The sequence below is a fragment of the Malania oleifera genome, chromosome 1, assembly GCF_029873635.1.
Source record: "Malania oleifera isolate guangnan ecotype guangnan chromosome 1, ASM2987363v1, whole genome shotgun sequence".
NCBI lineage: Eukaryota > Viridiplantae > Streptophyta > Magnoliopsida > Santalales > Ximeniaceae > Malania > Malania oleifera.
Window position 1 is genome coordinate 147,992,256 of NC_080417.1, and position 22,480 is coordinate 148,014,735.

Sequence of the window (22,480 nt, forward strand, 5' to 3'; positions counted from 1 at the left end):
TATTAATAGTCCTTTGCTGACTCTCTCTCCATGGATTTCGGCTAGCAACTCAGGTTTCCTAGTTTGGATCAAACTCTAAAGCCTAACGGAATCAAATGCCAAAGCATAATGATAAGATTGCGATCAGCATACGCTCATGATAAGTTTTTCTTTTTTCCACATAAGAAATTATCACAAGATTTTTTTTTTTTTATAAACTCGAAAATAATTAAAAGGCCCATTGTAGTAGTAAAAAACAAAATAATTTTGTAATTTATATATTTTTAATTTATCCACAAATCATTAAAAATTTTCAACTTATTTTCTAATTTCTACTATATGTATTAAAGATTAGGAAATAAAGGTTTTGTTCAATTGTGTAAATAGTTATTTTTCAAATTTTCAAAAATTATATAAGTTAATATCTAATATCATGAATTTGAAAACCTTTATTGGTGTGTATATGAGCATGGATTTCAAATTTTGAATTTGAATTTGACTAAATTTTGAACAAATTTCAATACAATTTTATATTACTTACAATTCAAATTCAAAACTATAGGATCAAGATAAATTTGTAAATGAAATATAATTGAAATTTATTTTGAATTTATTTAATTAATAGTAAAAAGGACTTAGTCCTGGGCATGCCCTAGTGAATATATTTTAGAAATTTCATACTTAAAATTATTCATGAATTTCTTTTTTTAAAAAGAGAAGATGGAAAATTGTCCAAATTTTTTGAAATTGATTTACCTAAAAATAAGGAAGGACAATTGGTTTAAAAGCAAAGACAGAGTCGTAAAATGTTATTTTATATATATTTTTGTTATTTTGAGGTACCTAATTAATCTAGTTAACCTAGTTGAGAACAAAAGTGAAAATAAAAATAAAAAAATAGAGAGGTCGAGAGATTGAGAGGTTTAAACAAAAATCAGGGACGATTAAGGGAGAAAGAGTGAGAAGGATCGAAGGGAGAGGGAGAGGTTTCCCCTGAAATTGAAGTGATCGAAAGTAAAATTAAGTGTCAAGTATCAAGCAAAGAATTTAAATTTGATTTTGTGAACTAATTCTAAATTGAAATTAAACCAATCATTAAATCTAAAATCTGAATTATTTTAATTTCTTGATATCTAATATCCAAATGTGTTTTTTTCATTTTTTAATCTTCTCAATGCTAAGAGTGTAAATATTTGATAAAATTAATTAGCAAATCCATATGATAAATTTTATAATTAAACACAAATAATATTTTTTATCATATATTACATTAATAATTATAAATAAAAATAATATAATTTATTATTTTATAAAATTAAAATTTATTATTTTAATTTTAACCACTTGAGTATGGAGATTTTTGTTTTTTTTAATTTTTTATAAAGGATATAATTAGAGAAGAACAGTTCAGCAAAAACAGCTCAACGAGAACGGCTCGGCAAGAACAGCTCGACGAGAACAATTCGGCAAGAACAGCTCGGCACAAAAACTCAATGAAAATCCAGCTCAGCAAATTGGCTCGGCAAAGCCGTGTTTGCCTCTACCTCAGCTCGGACTAGCCGATGCCCCCTCGAGTTTGCCTCAAGAAAGCTAGGAGCACCACAAGATCGGCTAGGGTAAGTCGAGCATGCCCCAAATCCGACTCAGCAAGCTGTAAATAAAGAAGTAGCTGAAGAGGGTGTTAAAAAAAATTTTCCAGGGCGCAGCGCTCATGGACTAAGCCTAAGTAAGAAATCTTCCATTAAGAAACCACACACATTACCTTCGATTGAGTCATCACCCAGATCAAACACAACTAGACTCCACAAAAGCTCAACAAGAACAACTTTCGAACTTTGAGAACATGATTCAAAACTTCAAAACTAAAGGGAGGACAACTGATATACCCTAAATATATTAGCTTATAAAAGGAAGTCAAAACCCAACAATCACTACCCAAGTCAAATCCTTTGACCGGAACAATTAGCTCTAAATTAATAATAAAAGGAGAGATCCACGCTAGCAACTTAAACGCCTAAAGTGATCCACGCTGGCACTTTAAACCTCCAGAGTGATCCACGCCCCCATGTCATAATGAAAAATCATCCCAAGTGTCGAACCTCACCACTATAAAGAAGGGTGATGCAAACAAGCCAAGGTACGTCACTCTTAACTAGGGCCGACTCTTCACAATATGGGGCCCCAAGTGAACTATTTAATTAGGGGCTATTAATATTATGTTTAATTTTTATTTTTATTTAAAATTAATTTTTCTAACTTTTTGAGATGCAAAATTACTAATTAAAGTTTTATATTCAAAAGTACATTGAAACTTGAAAAATAAAGAATTAAATTACATTTACTTTGCTTTTCAAAATACAATTTCATTCACTTTTGAGATAGTGGGAAAGTCATGTATGAGAAGATATTACATTATAAATAATGTTAACAATAAAAAAAAATTAAGGGTTCTAACTTTTGACATAGTGGGAAAATCAATGTATAGGAAGAGATGACATCATAAATAATGTCAATATTAAAAAAAATATTTGAGGGCCCCAAAAATTTTGAGGTCCTAGGCAAATTGCTCAATGGCCTTATGGTCAGGCCAGCATTGCTCCTAACCCAACCTTACTGTTGCATTCGACCTCTTGGAAGCATTCTCTTACTTAGGCGTCGGAGTGACCCCCCGGAGTACACCTCGGGTCCTCCAAGCCTACTTTGTTTTCATCCTTTTCAAGCCATCAGAAGTCAGAGAGCAACATCACAGGTCATCACTATTTTATCCCGCAACAATTTCAAAAACTTTAATTTTACAAATAAATCTCTTATTTTTAGTCTTCTCCTTATTTATTAGTTTTAAGTTCAATATTTCATTTTATTTTCGTTAAATAACTTCTGAAAATATCTACACCTCCTCTCTTTTATGTATTTACTGTTCTCATGTTTTATATATTTTAGATCATCCAAATCTTATGTAAGTCTTTAACTAGATCAACCCAAATTCAAACTGTCATTATATATATCAAACACACAAATTCATATTGAACAAAATTTGTTGAGTTTCTAGTTTGCCACCTGCTTGACTTTGAGCATATAAATATAAATTATATAATAAATCCATATTTCTAGTTCACGCATTATCACAATAAATGAAATGTAAGTTAGCTACTAGATAGTCTAGGCTCGACTCTCGAGGGTGTCCAGAATCCCTATTGTTATGTTACACACCAAAAATGAAATTTTAATTGTTTGTGCAAAATTAAAGCAAAAACAACACTATATTTAATTTGTTGGTGAATTAAAATAAGAACTGCAAGTAAAATTGAAATGTCTTCATTCATCAGCTACCACTTCATGGCTTCTTATCTTACAAACTCCCACTCTTAAGCTCTTATGATATAAATATTTGAAAATGACAAGCCATTAAAGTTTCAAGTCTTCAATAATAAACCAAAATAATAAGTTATATAATGCTGTTGCAACCAAAAATTGAACAACCTTCACAATCCCTAATCACGACCACCTGAAAAAAGATAAATAAGCAAGGCTTTGAGGACCTAGGGTGTACTCCGAGGGATCTGTAACGAACTGCCGATTTTTCATAATTATTTTTTCTTCTCACGTACATAAATATCATTCTTAATAACAACCCCGATACCAACATAACAAAATCAATCCGAACCCATGGGTGCTGGGGATACACCTGTCATACATAGCGGATACCTAAATAGCGGAAACATAAATCATATACATACCATAACAACAACAGAGTACAATACCAGAGTTTTACTACATTCCATAACATTTATGTAAATATAAATATACAATCCCCTAAAAAATGAAAAGGAAAATACTAGGATCATACTCCAAAAATCATCTGACCATAGTTTAAAAACTCACCCTCCTAACAGGGTAGTATGAACTGCCTCCACTGATGCGGAGCCTGATCCACATGTTTACCTGGATTCCCTGAAATGTTTTGAAAGCTAGGGTGAGACACCTCTCAATAAGGAAAATAAATTAATATCAGTTGTGTGGCAGTATGAGTATATTCGTACTATAATAGATAAACAGTGCATAATACATGTTTGGATAAAAACTAGTGATATAATAACTAAGTAAAACATATATATTCATGATCATGTTAAATTATACTGAATTTCAGTTGTTATGAAATTATTTGCTATAACTGGTAGTACTGAAATATTACCCAAGATCGATAACTAGCTGATGTCGTGTATTACCCCCCATAACTAGGTTGTGCAGCCCAAAGTCGAGACCTAACAATGGTTGACTGACCACTACCAAGTCAAATATGTCTATAAGTACGATGGGCATGCCCCACCCTTCTCCGGACTGCCAAAGGGACGTCTACAACACTACACTTAAGCCACATCGACTATCCATCTCCCACACTCTCTACTAGAAAGTGTTGTAGCACTAGTTTGAACTGAACTGAATAGCTATGGTACCGAGCCCTGAATACTGATCTAAACTAAACCATTTGGGTTCTGATAACATATAGTATGTGTACATATACTTATTTAACTTGAAACTTGATTGATAGCATTTTTCTGAATTTTGATTTATCATACTTAAACACGGTCTTACGCCGATTAACATACATAATTAATTCTGATCCCAATAAGCCATTTTGAGTGACCCCTTTAAAATTTCTTTTTTCTCTCATTTCTTCTATTATTTAATTACTATAATTCACTAAGTCTCTATAAGAACTCTCTGATGCCTAAGTCAGGGATTGGCTTGAGAGGTTTTTTATGTAATAGTAAAGTAGAGTTTAGAACGAGATACCTTAGTCTCTTCTCTGAATCCCCATTTATAGTGATGGATTTTGACCCAAGGGTGATGTGTCATTTATTGGAGAATTATGGCACAAGCGTAAATCACTCTGGTTGTTATAGCGTTGGCATAGATTGCTTTAGTCATCATGGAACTGCCGTCAATTGCTCTGACTGAACAATTGACATAGGTGGTAACTACCCTCATCAATGCTGGGCTCCAATCTCCTCTGAACTTATGATAAGTGATATATTTGGGGTATATCAGTTGTCCCCCCTTCAATTTCAAATTTTTGAAGTTTGTTTCCAAAGTTCGAAAGTTGTCATGTTTGTTTTTTATTTTTTTTATTTTCAGCGAATTGTCTCCCTATATTTGGCTTCCCAAGCCAATGTTGGTGGGTAATCGGCTTATCTGAGTTGAGATTGAAGCAATGTCAACTTTTATCAAGCAGGTTATTACTAAGTATGCTGCTTCCGAGCCGAGACCGTTGCAATGTCAGCTTATCCAAGTTGGTTATTGATGAATATGCTGCTTCTGAACTAAGACCGTGGCAACATTGGCTTATTTGAGCCGACTTTTCTATGTATGTGGCTTCCTAAGCAAATTGTTCCTGGGTATTTTTTTTCGAACCATTTTTTTAGGGGTATTTCATACAAAGCGACTCTTTAAGGGCATTTTGTGCCGGGCAGCTCTTTGCGATACTTTTTGTGCCAAGCGACACTTTGCAAGGCCTTTTGTGTCAAGCTGCTTTCGAACCAATTTTACCTTACCTTCGTGAATTTTTGCTCGTCATTTGGACTAGTTTTTCTTTGCCTAATGAGTTGTGCTCATCATTTGTGCCGAGCGGCTCTTTGAGAGCATTTTTTGCTGAGCAATTTTTTGTAAGGCTTTTGTGATGAGCAGCTCTTTGGGAGGCTTTTTGGCTGTTTCTGGCTTAATGAGTACTTGTGCACATCTTTTTTCTTGTTTCTGGTCTAATTAGTTGTGCTTATATTTGGGTCGATACTAAGCCTCACAAGCATTTCTTGTTAGTTGGGCCGGCTCTTTTTTGCCTAATGAGCTATGCTTTTCTTTTGGGCAGTCTTCGGGCCTCACAAGTGTTGCTCGTCCGTTGGGCCAATTCTTCTTTACCTAATGAGTTGTGCTCATTTTTTGGACAGTCTTCGGGCTTCACGAGTGTTGCTTGTTGTTTGGGCTGATTCTTCTTTACCTAATGAGTTGTACTCATCTTTTGGGTAGTCTTCAGGCCTTATAAGCGTTGCTCATCCGTTGGGTCAGTTCTTCTTTGTCTAATGAGTTGTGCTCATCTTTTGTGTAGTCTTCAGGCCTCACAAGCATTGCTTTGCCGGAGTGTATGGGTCATTGTACCTCTTGTCAACATTGTTTTTTTTTTTTTTTTATTGAAGTTTTCGACCATGATGGGTCTTAAGAACCAAAATCAGATTGGATCTGTGCAGATGCGCACCTTTTTGGATTTGTGTAGTTGCTAGGTTGGACGCAACCTTGATTGGGTGTGGTTGTTTTCTTTCTTGCTACTTAAACTTGACCTTTGTTCAAACAATTAAATGACTTGTAGAACATCCTATTAGTTATTATTAGCATCAAGGTGGAGCTTTTCAAGTGTTGAAACTGTGGCATCTATTTGTTTTTTTTTTTTTTGGAACTATTATTGTATGATGGAGAAAAATCTTACCTCAAGATTCAGGCACATTGGCTACATAAATCTTGTGCATTGAAACATCAATTGTGAACGAATTCGTATTAGACCCGGAATCTCCCAATACCACAAGCTGGGTCTCGATGGCAGTGACTCTATGATGGTACTTCGAGACTTCGCCCAACAATTTATGGCAGAGGTTATGCGGAGTTCTAGGGGGCAGGACTGTCCCACCACTGAGCTGGGAGGTTCTATTGATCAGTTCACCTAACTAAAGCCTCCTACCTTCTCGGGGAGTACAAACCCGATCCGTGAGGAGAACTGGATTCGGTAAATTGAGAAGATCTTGGTTGTTCTGCGTTACACGGATAAGCAGAAGTTACTTTATGCGATGTTCAAGTTGACCGGAGAGGCCGAGAGATGGTGGGAAGAAGTAAAGCTGTTAGAGGAGTAGAGGCTAGTACCGGTGGCTATGACATGGAGCCGTTTCAAAGAAGTGTTCTTTGATCGGTATTTTTCAGCCTCTGTCAGGAAAGCGAAGGCAGAGGAGTTCCTGAACCTGACTTAGGGACAGCTGACAGTTCAACAATACGCTGCCCGATTTGCGGAGTTGTCACGATTTGCTCCCTACATGGTGCTAGACGAGTCTCCGAAGGCATATATGGGCATATTTACTTTAGAATGGGCTATATTGAGCCAGCAGTACATTACTCAGAAATTATGTATTTTCAGATATATAGTTCAGTACTGTTTTAAAATGTCAGTTAAATGTATTTAAATGTTATCATATATATATTTACACGAAATCTCATGCTAGTCACAAACTAATAATAATATAATTTGTATTACTGAGAGGTGTCCAACTCTATCATACAAACCTGTTTCAGGTCCTTCGAGGGATCGAGTCTAGCGTACCGCGGGGCTGGTGATAGACAGTTGTCAGATATTGTCAGAGCTTGTGGACATAGATAGTTGTTTTTATGCTTTTGGGGTTTGTAATATTATGATATGGTTTTGGTATGTAGTTGGGAAGAGTTAGAAACTCCGGTATGTGTTTGATGTATTAGAAATTTCTTCTGTTGTGTATGTGTATGATGATGGGGATGTAACACATGTTTTCCCTTGTTAGGGTGGGTTGTATTTCTTTATGGTATCAAAGAAATGTGTATGTTATGTTTTAGTAGCACTCCGTGCCTAAGTAGAGGGTCGGGGCGTTACAATATCGCTGGAGATGTCCTTATTATTTTGGTTACTAACGAGAAAAAGTGGAGGTAATTCGAGGACGACAATAGAAAAAGGCTTACAACGGCTAGGGCTCACAACAGCAACAAGGACTTATGATGTCTAGCAGTGAATACTCACAATGGAGGTCGGCTTATTATAGTGGCAACAGTGAGTTAGGAAGAAGAAATGGAGATGCGAGGGTATTATGGAAATTAGTTGATTCTAGGGAATAAGAAATGATTCCTGCCCATTTGGATAGGAATCATAATTTCCCAACTAATAAAATTAGTGTTCTAGATGGATTATGATTCTAGTATAGACTTCGCAAACCAAATGTAGCAATGTAATTTCATTTGTAAAATTTGATTCCTGTCTGATTCTATAAATCAAATGGGGAGTAAGAGAGTAGATATTTGGAAGACTAATATTGTGTTGGTTAACTTTTTAAGAGGGTATATATTTTGGAAAACTAATATTGTGTTGGTTAAATTTTTGTTGCATCTATTATAGATTTTGAAGTACTTTAAAAGCTTTAGGAAACATTTCATTATGATGATTTATGTTTTAAATTCCTACTATAAAAAATTATGATTTTAATAAGTTAACCTTTATTGCATCTTTTGTAGATTTTGAAGTACTATAGAAGCTTTAGAAAACATTTCATGGTGATACATTATGTTTTGATTCCTACAATAAAAAAATTTATCATTTTAATTTTTAAATTTTTGATTCAATGATCATCTAATTTTGAAGTGCGACTTATTCATCATTGAACTTCTCTTTAAATGGCATTTAAGGAAAATCATACTTTATTACTTTACAAAATACAGACCAATTCGGCTTGTTTATTGAATAGAGCTTGCCCCTTTTTTCTTTCTTCCCCACCTTCTGCATTTTTTAGTGAGGGGAAGGGGGAGATGACTTGGCGAGGGGCTAGGTCGATGGGACGGTTAAGGCTAATTGACTTAAATGACTAGACGAGGGCTTGGGCGATACCATGGGGCCAAGGGCAAGGCGACTCAAGCTCTTGAAATCTCGATTTTGAATCCGATTAATCAAACGGTGGGCATGGAAGTTTGGATTTGAAGTTTGACTGCGGAGTGCACACTGTAAAACTTAGAGGCTGGAAGGCGGAGGCTGGAAATTGGGACCCTAAAATCTCAAAGATAGCCGGTTATATATTATATATAATTTATATTTAATTATTAATTATTATTATTATTATATATAATTTGGTTAACCAAAAATAAATATATCCCAACCAAACCGAGAATCAAAAATCAGTTTTTAACCAAAATTAAAATCGAACCAAGCCAAATTATATTTTAATCGAACTGAACCGACCACATTGACTTGGTTAATTCGAGCAATTCGATTTTCATCGAATTGTGCTAACCCCTAGTGGTGGTAAACACAACCAGATGAACTATTTTGGGTTATGTTATTTTTTTTTTTTTTCTTAATTTATGAGTTCATAAATTAGAACCTAAACTTCTATATATAATACTGCTTGAATAGATGTAAACGTTAATAGGACCATGCATTTGGTGTATTCTAAATTTTAACTGATGAAAAATTATTTTTTATAAATATTTCTCATTATAAGGTATATGATTGGAATAGAGCTGTGAAGGAAATGAGACTTAGTCAAAATGTAGTATGCCCCCAAAAACATATGGCCAAAAAATCTAAAAATTGTGATTAGTGAGTGAGGGTGTGTTGTGGAATAAAGAAATGTAATAATCAATGTCTTAAAAATTAATTCATGCAATAAAAGTTTCACATATCAAAAGTTAAAACAAAAACAAAAAAAAAATCAATGCAAAATAATTTGACTCACCAAAATAATGGACAATATCATACCAAATTTCAGCCCTTACGTTATATTATTATAAACAGTATAGCAGAATTACTTTCACTTTTTTATTTCTATTCTAAGTCTAATAGTTTACTAATTATTTGTATTATTTAAGCGGGTCTACAAGAGACTAACTCCCTCTTTTGTTTGCACAATGAAAAACATAAGAATCAAAATTTTGATTTTGATTTTGATTTTTTTTTTTGCTTCAAAATTTCTTTAGGTAACTTATTTGAGAAACTTGTTGTTTTGACCATGGCTGTCGATTGCAAATCATGGCTGCTAGTTTTAGCCATGACCAAGGATTAATGAAGGTGGAGAGGAATGGGAGTCCAGATGGGTAAGGGTATATGGGAAGAAATATGGCTGAAGATGTCAACTTTAAGGGGCGCAGGATTAGTCACGTGGATCATAAAACAGACACGTGAATATCCGTTGCGTAATCCACAAAAAAAAAAAAAAAAATGACCGGAGATATTGTCATTGTTTTGGTTACTCACCAGAAAAGTCAAGATAATTCGAGAACAACAGTGGAAGAAGGCTTGCAGTGCTAAGGCTTACAATGGGTAGGGATCACGGTGATGTTGAAGGCGGGCTTAGTACAGTAGCAAAAGTGTGTTAGGAAGATAGAAAGAGGAGAAATTTTGGATTTTCAAAATTTCACTTCATATTGGATTTTCAAATCAATTTTGGCTTCCAAATATATTTTTAATAGCTCTAGCGCGGACGAGAGAGAAATTGGAGGAAATTATTAGAGGGAGACATTAATAATAGATAATGCTAAATTTAAAAATAAAAGTTTGTTCTAAAATGGTTAAAAATTAAAGAAAATTAAATGTGAATGGTATATAAAATCAAAAGTTTGTTCATTGATCTGATATGAGAAATTGGATTTCTTCATATTTTACCTTCCTTTTTCTCGTATTTTACAAGTTCCATGTAAATGGTAGGATGTTAGTTATTTTTTTAAAAAATATATATAGAAAACATTATATATATATATATATATATATATATATATATATATATATTCAAGAGAGCAATTAATATTATCAACATGAACACACATTTTTATTATCCTTGAGGGTCAATTTGGATCAAGGATTTTACTTTAAAAAAGTAAAGGAAAGAAAAATAAGAAAGAAGTTCACTTTCCCTTTTATTTTCCCTCTCTACTAAACTCTATTGAAAATGAAAATTTATTTTAATATGATTAAAAATTAAGAAAAATTAAATATCAATTATGTGTAAAGTCAAATTTATATTCACAGAATTCGTATATCTTCTATTTTCTTTCTTACTTTCCTCGATAACCAAACATGAGAATGTGTATTTCTTGATATTTCTATTTCCTTTTCCTAATACTTTTCAAATTGAGCTTAAAAAAATTACTTAAATTACTATATGATAATTGCATTAAACAAGCACTTGTATGTGTGTAACTAAGACAAGGGTGAACAAAACCCATGATCAATGCACACTTCCTTTTTAAAGAGGAGAATAAATTATCCATATGTATTTGGTTACAACGTCATATTTAGCTATGGAGGAACACAGTTCACTTTGATAAGGCCGTTAAAGATTAAATGAGACTATAGAACTCATAACACAATCCAACATTAGATGCGTACTAAAGAAAAAATCATGAGCTCGATCGAAGGAATCAAAAAGGCTAGCTCTATGCTTTTATATTCTCCCTTTTATGACTCAATTGCCATTAGAGCATTCTTTTAAAGTTCAGTGATGATATGGATCGCTTAACATGTAAATAAAAATTATATCTAAAAATATAAAATTTAAATTCACACACAAATTCAAATGAGAGAAAGGAGATGAGATCCCACATGAGATTAAAATGGAAATGAAGCAAAGGGAAATTTTAAATTTTGTATACAAGTCAACAAAATGACAACCTAAATTAAATGTACAGTGTTGATGATGGGATTTTAGAATAGGCAAAACCTTATGGACACAGCCCTTCCAACCCTACTCCCACTCTACCTCTGTCTCCTACCTACGCCTGCACCACAATTTTTATATACCATAAACCCAACATTTCTTTTTCTTTTTTCTTTTTTGATTAAAAAAGAAGACTCGTGAAGGGGAAGGGAGGGAGAAAGCTCCTGATCAAACCACGGCCATCGGTCTCTAATTGACCTCCGGAATGCTCTGCAAATTGGGCCTCCAGGCCCGCTGCTCCGCCTCGTACCGGTCCCCGGCGTTCATCAAGTGGGCCAGCACCTGCTGCACCGGCAACCCCTGCACCTCCACCTTACCCAATAATTCCTCCAGCTTTCTCTTCGTGATCTTCACCTTTACTTGTGTGTGCGTTCCAGCCGCGGCGCTGCCACCGCTACTCTTAAACGACGTCGTACTAGGGCCTCCGCCTACACGTAGAAGAAGCTCGTCTTCGTCTTCTACCTTGCTCTCGCCCGCAGCGTCACGCATGCCGGACCTATCGCCGGAGTAGATCCTCTCCGGCGCCTGAGATCCCCAGTCGTCGCCGCCCCATTGCGTCACAGATTCATGCCTTATACAATTTCCCATTCTCCGTATCTGTGTGCTTAAATTGTTTGGTTGAGGTTTCTCTTCCTTAATTAGGAGTTTTGGCAGATCAATAAGGTTTTGGGAGTGGAGGAGAGGAGAGGAGCGGCGGGATGATATATATAAAGAGAGAGGGAGAGGCCAGAGGGAGAGGGAGAGGGATTAAGATTAAAGGGAAAGAGGAGAGAGCGTCAAAGCTGTGGTGCTGCCACGTGGGATGGGATGTCGTCCGAGGTGGCAGGAGATGGGAGGGTTTGACCATATCGCCACATAGATTTTCGCTATTTTTTTTTATTTTAGTATATTACGATTAAAGCATGCAATAATGTTGGGGCGGAGCCGGGGCTTAATTGGGGGCGGCGGCTGCCGGCTTGGCTTCTTGTTGGTCAATATTTCTTCAATCACACCCCTCAAATTAGTATTCAAACTTAAGATATTTTTGTTTTTTTTAAATGTTATTTACATTTTAATAATTATTTAGCAAATCAAAATTATGATTGAGTCCTCCAATAATGGAAAATTATTTTGATATTTTCAAAAAATTACTTTTTAACATTAATAAGACAATTAATTAACTAAGTTGAGGGCAGAAAAAAAGATATAGAGATAAATTGAAGCTAAAAAATTTAAATCATAGATCAAAGACAATGACCTCATTAATTTAGGGCGAGTCAAAAATAATAATTTAAACTAATTAAAACACCATTCAAGAATAAAAAAATATCAATATATATACAATAATTATTTATATAATTATGTTTACTTAAATAATTAACATGCGACCCTTAGAATATATATTAACATAAACAAGTTACTTTATCATGTAGTCCAAGTTCAATGAACATATGAAAATTGGGAGAAAAAAAAAAAAAAGATGCTCAATATAACTTATTTGCATGTATTTATATTTTAATTTTGAATTATAATTTAACTCTTTTTTTTTTTATTCTCGTGAGAACTCCTGCCATGCACCAATGAGCCATTCGGACCCCTCGATGTGGCACCAAACCCACGGAGTAGCGACCTTCCTCCTTGATGCATCTCCCATGTTAATCTAGATGCGGTCACGATTTCTAGGCGCCGGCGATTGGACTTTCGTCAAATCCAAGCCTAAGACTCATGTCAAGTTACAGGTTAAGGATTCGGTCAAACCGGTCAACCGTTAGCTCTATTTGTGTTGAGTGCATTTTCCAGGACTTGAACACATGATGTTTCGTTTTTACGTGTCAACGCCTTTCCACCGCACCATGCCTGTGGGAGCTATAATTGAACTCTTAAACTATGATTTAATTGTTTAAAAACTAGTCAAAATATTTTTTTATTGCATGAGCCTATAATCAATTAGATTAGCAATTATTTTACTTTTAGTAGTAAGATTTGAAAATTAATATGACCTAGACCTCAAAAATTAATTATAATAATGATTTGTATCATTTTTGGATAGATATTGAAGTTTAAAAGTATAGTTTGAATTGAAATTTCAAGCCGAGCCGAAAATATAAAAAGGAGGAAAGCCAAGACGACATGGGGGCTTCCAGATTTTGCAGTGTGAACGGGGACAAGGAGGGAATCTTGGGGATTTAAAGTAGGTGTGAACGCAATAACAAAGAGGATCTTTAACACTTTTAAAGTGAGAGTGGCGGGGCCACGTGCGCCTTTCATCCCTTCACGTTGTTTAGGCTTTACTCTTTACTTTTCATCATTACCCTAATCATCTATTAATCAAACACTTTATTCCAACATCCCTTCTCATTATGTCGTGTAAGCTTGATTCACCTTTTAATTAGTCTCTCAACTCTAGATTTCGGTCAAAACTGAATTATTTACTTAAACTTTAGTTTCAAATATTATTTATAATTCTTTAATTAAAATTTATAATTTTTTTAAGTAATGATATTTGAAATTTTTTGGATACTTAATTAATCCAAAATTTTTTTTTTCCATTCTCTATTTAAATACCAAAATTTAACTATGTAATTTAAAAAGTCTTTAATTCACAACCTGAATTAGTCTTGGGACTAAAATTTTATGATTTTTGACTTATAATATTACATATAATTCTTTAATTAAAATTTTATAATTTTATAATTTTATATAATGCAATAAATGATATTAATATATTTTATATATTTTTACATACTATTATTTATTTTATAATCAAAATGAAAATAATTGGGTTCAGCCTGACTTTTAAGAATTAATATCTCAAGATAATTTTTACTTTAAATTATATGTTAATTTTCATAATTTTTTTTTTTTTTTAAATATCATGTAATTAGAGTCTAAATTAATAACTTCAAAATGTTCCACGTCGAAATATTCATCGCGCGGTGGGCGTTACTCTTTCGGAATGATTAAACATGATCAGCGGCCGAGACGGGAGGAGGACGTGCACCTTGACACGCACGCAGTAAAAGTTTTCACTTTTTCAAAATCTGTTTACATTTCGAGGGAGGAGATTAGGCGGGCGAGAGGGTCTAAGTTGGCTCCTACGGACTAGGTCCCACGTACTTGGACAGCCCGTCCCCACAACTCTGCCACGTGGCTGTTATGATAACATAAGGGCTGACGTCAGCCGCCACCGACTTCGGTTGACGTGGCAATCGACTTTCGTTGCTGCGTTGTTTTTGCTGTGAAGCCGCACACGCACCAGCCAGCCGTTGATGGTGGTTGGGTCACATGCAGTGCACATGGGGGAGTTGTCACTGTTGAAGTAGTTGCCGGCTTGCTGCTTTTTTTTTTTTTTGGAGATTGCCCACTAATTTGATGGGTCCCGTTGGGTACTATGCAAGTCAAACTGGCGAGCTACGATTTCTGAATATAATATATTATCATTTAAAATAAATATTGACTATATAAAAATTTCTAGGAATTTCTAATAAATAATTATTAAGAAATAACTATTTATAAGTTTGAGGATTTCAATTAAGGATGCATAAATCCTTAATTATTATTCACTAATACATACATAAATTTTTAAAATAAGGAGGTTCGTAGAGTAGTGCGATGACAAACTCTCTTAATAGTGGTTGGATAAAAATAAATATAGTTCAATTAAGAGGTAATTCAAGATGTGAGACTTATTTCAAGACATGTAAGAAATTGACAAGCGGGATTTCGGGATTTGTTAGCATTATCATGAATATGATGGTAGGATTACGGATTGCACTATGTGTTTATCTCACTTAAAGGGAAAAAAAAAAAAAACCAAATTCTTCAATTTCTCCTAAAAAAATGAAAATCATTTTTAAATTAATTTTTCTAAAGCCCTTCTTATTAGCAACTCCTCATATCCAACACATACATTATGTAATATTTTTAATTACGGGAATAATCATATATATCAAGAATTTAAACTTGATCTTAATTATGGGACACTTTCTTAAGTCCCATTTAGAACTTAGAAAATATTAGTAAAAGGAAATGAAAATATTTTTAAAAAAAATCCATATTTTCATGTTTAGTATCAAGTTAAATGGAAAAGAAAATAAAAATTACTAAATTTATAAATAAAATTTTGATTTTACACTTTATTAATATTTAGCATGTTAAAATAAACTTTCATTTTTTATAGTATTAAATAAAAAAGAAAAATATAAGGAAAATAAGTTTTCTCCTTATTTTCTTTTCTTTTATTTAAGTAAAATCCTTGATTCAAACGGACCCTTAAAAAATAAAATCATTACACAAATCAATTGACAAAAAATGTGTTACTGGTAAGTATATTTAGTGATAGACCCTTCAACACGCACACACACACCTATCTTAAATAGTTTAAAGAGGTAGCTTTACTCGATATTTCTTTTGGTCTTTCTTTTTCTATTTGAGGTTTTGTAGCCTCTAAATGTTCATCTATAGTTTATTGTTGGATTCAAGTTGTTGGATTAAATTAGAAATAAAACAGTTGATTAAGGGTGAATTAGATGTTTGGTGGTCAAAGTATGCAGGATCACATGAGCAATCATTAGACCGTCAACACTCCTTTTTTTTTTTTAATAAAAGTTTGAATAATCTACTACAAGATTCCTACCAACTTTCAAAGTTTAATCTACTAATATACCTATTACAAGTGATTTCCACAAAGATAAATTAGAAAAATGAAGTTAGAGTGTTCATTTTATATATGGTAGGTGGGATTTTTCATGGTGTGTGTGCTCCGTTACTTTAATTATTATAATTCTTTTTTAGAATTATAAATTTATGATCAATAATTATAAACATACAGTTGTTTAAAGTTATAAATAGTTTTGGGTCATACTCCCCTCTTTTAAGATTTGGCAAACAGATATGAATCTCCCTTAAAATTTTTAAAAAATTCATAATTAACTTTTCCTAAGATTTTAAAAATATCACAAATCTTTCCTAAGATTTGTCAAATAGTACAAATCTCATCTCGACACACTTGTCTTGTTTTCAAAGTATAAGAAGAGATTTATATCTTTTTTATAACTCTCAAGGGAGGTTTCTGAACAATGTGAAACTTCAGGCCTCCTAATATTTTTTTTAACTGTAAATTTACTATTTTATCGATTAATTTATTCAAAAAAAAAAAAAAAACAAGCACAAATGTCTCTACGAATGTATTTCTTCTACTATTTAATAATAAATATGCACACCTATTCCAAATGAAATGGTATTGACGTTTTCTAAATTTGTATAAATTTAAATTCAAAACATGAAATTAATATTTTTAAGCACAACTTAAATTTCTTATAAAACAAATATGGATGTGCATATATAGTAGCAAATTTTTTTTAAAAAAAAAATACGTGGTTAAGACATGGTGTGCTGAAATTTTATATTAAATATTTCAATAAGTTTTCTTTACTTTGACTGAAATTTCCCTTACATGTCACCCAATATGGTCCAAAACTCCACCAGCTACCCTATCCCCACATGTCTGCTTGGACTTTTACTCAAATTGTTATTTCTCCCAAAAAATTTTAAAAAAAAAAAAAAAAAGCAGGGAAAAAAAAGAAAGAAGATTAAATAAATTTAAATGCAAATACATATATTGAAAAGGGTAAATAAAAGAGATGGTTGGTGAACCAAAAAAGGCATCAAGGTTAATAGCTATGAGGACCACATGGACTTATCTCACCAAAGGGAATTTCCTATTGGTAAGATTATGTTTGGATATGTGGATAATAATTAACAAGTCAACGATTATGATAGCCTAGCTAAATGCATAACCTAAAATTATAATTATTAACATTTCAATTCAATTCAACTTGTTCATGTGTACTTCTTTTCTAAGGTACAAGGGAGTGAGTTTAATTATATGAGCTCTCTCTCTCTCTCTCTCTCTCTCATTGTGTTAGAAAACCTAAAGAGATAAATATTGTAAATTAAGGATTAATTAGCTTTTAAATATTATTTTAGTCAAATATATCAGTTCTGTTTTACATGTAAATCCGAAGTTGATTCGATGTTGAATTCTTTTTGTCAATGTTATTTGTGAGTGTAATAACTTGATTAATTGCAAGACGTAAGGATTTAAAAGTGTGAAGTTAAAATTAATTTTTGTTAATATTTTTTTATTATACAACTATAATATTTGGCCTAGGCACGTAGCATTCAAATTGCTATTTTTAGTTGATTACATCAATATATAATAAGATAAAATTAAGTAATTTATCTCATATGATATACCCAATATTTGTATGGCTTCTTAAATATTAACTAAGTAAAGTTGAAAGAAACATGTGAAAGTGAAACTAGAGAAGATTTGAGGCTTACCTCTCAAATGTATTAACCCACTCTATTTTTTTTGTTTTTCTATTGGAGTTCAAAGCTTCACCTATTTAAAAAGATTAGGTTAGTATTAAAAGCAATTATCCCCTTTGAGCCGTAAACATATATTTGACAACTCCCTGATTGTCTTGATATGTGGCTTGAAATTTTTCAAACTAAAATTTAATTAAATTGAATAGATAGTGAAATGTTGATGTAGTTCAATCTTTGAATTTTTGAATTTTGGATTTTATGATAATTAATTTTATTTAATTTCATTAATTATTTGACAAAATAGATGAATAATCTATTTTGTTCATAACATCGTCCATTAACTAATTTCAACATAATATTTGAAATTTATGAATTGAATTAATAAAAATTTAATCTCCGCAAGAGTTATGTCAAGATTGAAGATATATTTTAAGGAGAAGCTAAGATTAATGAAGAAAGAAAATAACTACTCGAAACTTAAATTTTTTTAATTGAATTGATATAAGTAGAAATAGTAAAGCAATGAAGCGTAAGGTGTGAACACGGATTGGGATGGTATCTTTGTAGGTGGGAAATTAGGTGTGAACGCATAAGAAATGGAATCTTTCACTTTGGCCCTGCGATAAGCTCTACCCTAACCATAGTCCTTTTAGCAGCCTTAACCTGGCTACGATACTGTCCAACAAGGTGCACATCTTCCTCCGGAGTGCCTTCTCATCCAAGGGTTGGTGTTGCTCTCTGGAAATTTTAAAAAGGAAATCAACGGTCAGAATTATTGTTGGTAGGAGAGAGAAGTCTTTCCGTAAAATATTACATATTAAGCTCGTCCCACGCCTACTTGGGGCCAGAAGGGCACCAAACCTGCCATGTGGCACTCGACTACACGCAAGGATAACAACTGCCGACACCTACTTTGTCGTACGGCTTAGTTGACGTGGTAATCGTTGGCCACGTGGCATTCCCTCGTGCTCTATCGGACTCGGATCCATGTCGAATGGATCACGTGGAGTGCACATGGCTCCCTTTCCCATTAAGTGTCAGGTATGGAAAATTTAGAACTGCAATCACAATTATATAAATTTGAACTCATTCAATTATAAGTAGAGTATAGGTTAACATATTTTTATTAACATTTTCTGATGAGTGAATTTAAAATTTTCTCGTCCAGAGATTGTCTTCTGATATACCCCAAATGTAACACTTACCATAAGTTCAGAGAAAACTAGAGCCCAATATTGATGAGAGCAATTACCACCTAAGTCAACTGTTCAGACAGAACAATTGATGCTAATTTCATGATAATCAGAGCAATCTATGCCGACGTTATAACAATTGGAGTGTTTCACACTTGCGTCATAATTCGCCAATAAATGACACATCACTCTTAGGTCAAATTTCATCACTATAAATGAAAATTTGGAGAAGAGGTTAAGATATTTCATTCTAAATTTTACTTTATTGTTACATAAAAAACCTCTCAAACTAATCCCTAACTTAGGCATCGGAAAGATCCCTCGGAATACACTCCGGGTCCGATTAAAATCAATTGATGTGCCTAGACTTGGCAAAGTGAATCAGGTCAAATAATTTGTCACGGATTAGGCAGATTATCAGCTGAAAAAATCATAATCCATATGCGACTCATTTAAGTGGCAAATTAAGCAGATTCGGGTCGAATAATTCATAACCATTCTGAAATATAATTTTATAATTATTTTATTAATAATTTATTTTGTTTCATAATAATTAAAGTTGTATATGATAAGTTGCGATTAGTTTGTGCATTGACTAATTTTAAGTTAGTACAATACTGTTATAAATTGAAAATTTAAACTTTATTTAAAATATCAATTTTAATTGTACCTGAAATTAATATATATATATATATATATATATTGAGATTTTTTTATCAATATCAATAAAGATAAATACTTATTATTAACACTGCAAAGTTATGAGCAATAATTTTAATATTTATTCAATACAAGATTTTTTTTTTATCAAAATCAATATCAGTTAAAATAAATACTTATTGTTAACATGTGAGTGCGAGCAGTAGCGCTGATTACTGAACAGTGAACCGTGAGACTGGGAGTTGTATCCTGTGTGGCAGCATGCATGCATGCGTGTGGCCGTGGGGCGCGCGGGTTGGGCAGTGGGCTGGGCGGGGGCGGTTTATATTTCGTTACTTCACTCTTCTATTTACTACTTTTGGTGATTGACGATTCATGTGACATTTCCAAGTCATGGGTAAAAGCATGCATGCACGGCGACGTCGTGGGCCGCCTAATTAAATTAATGATTAATATTATCTATTGCATTAAGTTGAAGAGTATACCAACCAATCATAGTATGGGTCATTGGAGCGGCAACCATGACCCTTGACCCGGGAATTAGTCCAAATTCACTGATTATAGTTTTGATTAGATCAATTATTTGTTTAACCCGGTCATTATAAGGGTTTAGTCAATTCTTTTTCTTAAAAGTATTATTATTATTATTTTAATTAAATACGGATTGATTTTTGATAGTAGTTATATACACATCAACGAATTTTGAATCGGCTAGAGTTACATAAATTATAATATGATTCATATACTTTGGATTACGCACCAGGTATCCACGTGTCCGTTTTACGATCCACGTGACTAATCTTGCGCCCCTTGAAGTTGACCCCATAACTCCAAAGGAAGGGTAAATTCAAGAATTTAGCGACGGAAATAAACCTGAAAGGGTTTGAACACCTGACCTCATGAGAGGCACTCCCGCAGGCCGCACTACCACCTGAACCACACCCTGAGAGTAATATGGTTCATATACTTGAACATACCATAGCATGACATTGATTTATTTTGTGTGAATGACTATTTATTTTTCTTCAATACAAATAATCTCCTTTCGAAAATATATCCTTCACCCACCCTACGATTCATGAAACCTCTCGCATACCCATTGGAAGAGTCGAATCCCGGTCTCTTCATAATATATATCTAATCTTGAACTACTTGACTTTCTCACTTACAACTTATATATAATACACACGTGCATTATCTCTTGAACTCCTGCATTTCACCATATTGTGTAAATTATATTGAAATTTGAAATGTGTGTCTATGTTGTTAAATGTTTTTCATATCAAGAATTTTGTTTGATAAAAGGAAATCAAAATATATATATATATATATATATATATATATATAAAGAAGACTTATTTTTTATTATATTTTTTAAATATTAAATATTAATAGGAACAGAAAATTTGATCTAAAATAAATTAAATTTTTGTTTATATTTGAACAATTGAGGCTTAAGAAAATTATTGCCCCAAAAGTTTGTGAAAATATAATATAATATAATATTATCAATTTTACATTTTTCTAGATTGGTCAACACTCACTCCGCCAACTAGCTTATACCCCAAAGATGACCATTAAGCTTCTTGACCAAAAACGATAATTTGAAGATGATGATGTGTTGAATATTATTATTTCAGCTTGTTTAATTTTGTTAATTTGATTTTACTGTTTTAGCACGTGCCTCAAAGTACTAATTTATGAAGTTATGCAGAACCATTCTAAATTTCTAATTGTATTCATGACTCAAACTCAAGCAGGAGATTTTTATTTTTATTTTTTAAAATCCGGGGACTCCAGCCACCATCACACCACATTGGACACTATGGTGCCGTACCAAACTGAGGGGATGAAAGTCATCCGCCTATCGACGCATTCCTGATAATTTACCGGCGCAATGACTCAAGTGAGAATCGAACCCATGACTTTGGGGTCACCAAAGTCATAAGTTGCTACATACAAATCTTAATTTATATATTTATTTGAGTTTTAGGGAAACAAAAAATGAAATGATAGTCATTATATAATTCAAGTGTACATTCTTTTCGACTAATGAATCGATAGCTAGGGTTTATGTTTTTGTTAGAAAATAAACTAATTTAGTACAAAAATATAAAATGATTGAGTCCCACTAAATTGTATAGGATATGAATAATGGGGTAAGAGCTATGCTTTGTACATTTAGAATTGTTTGAAACTTGAAAAATACTATATAAAAAGAAGAGAAAAGTTTAAAGGAATTGTGGTATTATTGCAATTTTCTATTTTATATTTATATTTCTATACAATGAAAAATATAGATTATAAAAATGCATTTGTTTATGTTGTTAATTTTTTTTTTTTTTTTTTGTTGATTTTCTTCTGTTTGAGAAAAATTAGAAAGCAGACTTTATGGTTTTTATTCTTTTAGCAGCCTGTCTACAAAAATTTAAAATCTAGAAATAGTTCTTTCATTTTATACATTTTAAAATTGAAATTAAAATAAAATGATCATATGAATTTAAATATAATTAAAATAAACAAGATGCACAAATTTTAAAAAATAATAATAAAGTCAATTAAAAAAATAATTTCCAATAAATTTTTTATAGTAACTTAAACTTTTTAAGTATACCAATTAAGTAAAATAACTATAATAATTTTTATCTTTATTATAATACCTTTTTTCACATGTATTATTTTAATGATATTTTTATAATATTATTTGATTTAAAAATTAAAATGAATATTTTAAATTATAATTTTAATTTATTTTAATTTTATAAATACTGCTTTCTAGTTTTTAATTTCTATTTCTAATTTTTAATGACAATACCAAACAACCTTAGTTATTACTTATTTAAAAAATAAAATAAA

The 22,480-nt window shown here is 32.5% G+C and overlaps 1 protein-coding gene across 1 annotated transcript; it reads right to left on the reverse strand.

Moving 5' to 3' along the window:
• Nucleotides 1-11,362: 11,362 nt before the first annotated feature.
• Nucleotides 11,363-12,204, reverse strand: LOC131150516 (uncharacterized). Its single transcript, XM_058101278.1, has one exon. It carries the CDS (start codon nucleotides 12,045-12,047, stop codon nucleotides 11,649-11,651), a length of 399 nt encoding a protein of 132 aa, XP_057957261.1. The 5' UTR covers nucleotides 12,048-12,204; the 3' UTR covers nucleotides 11,363-11,648.
• Between the last annotated feature and the right edge of the window lie 10,276 nt (nucleotides 12,205-22,480).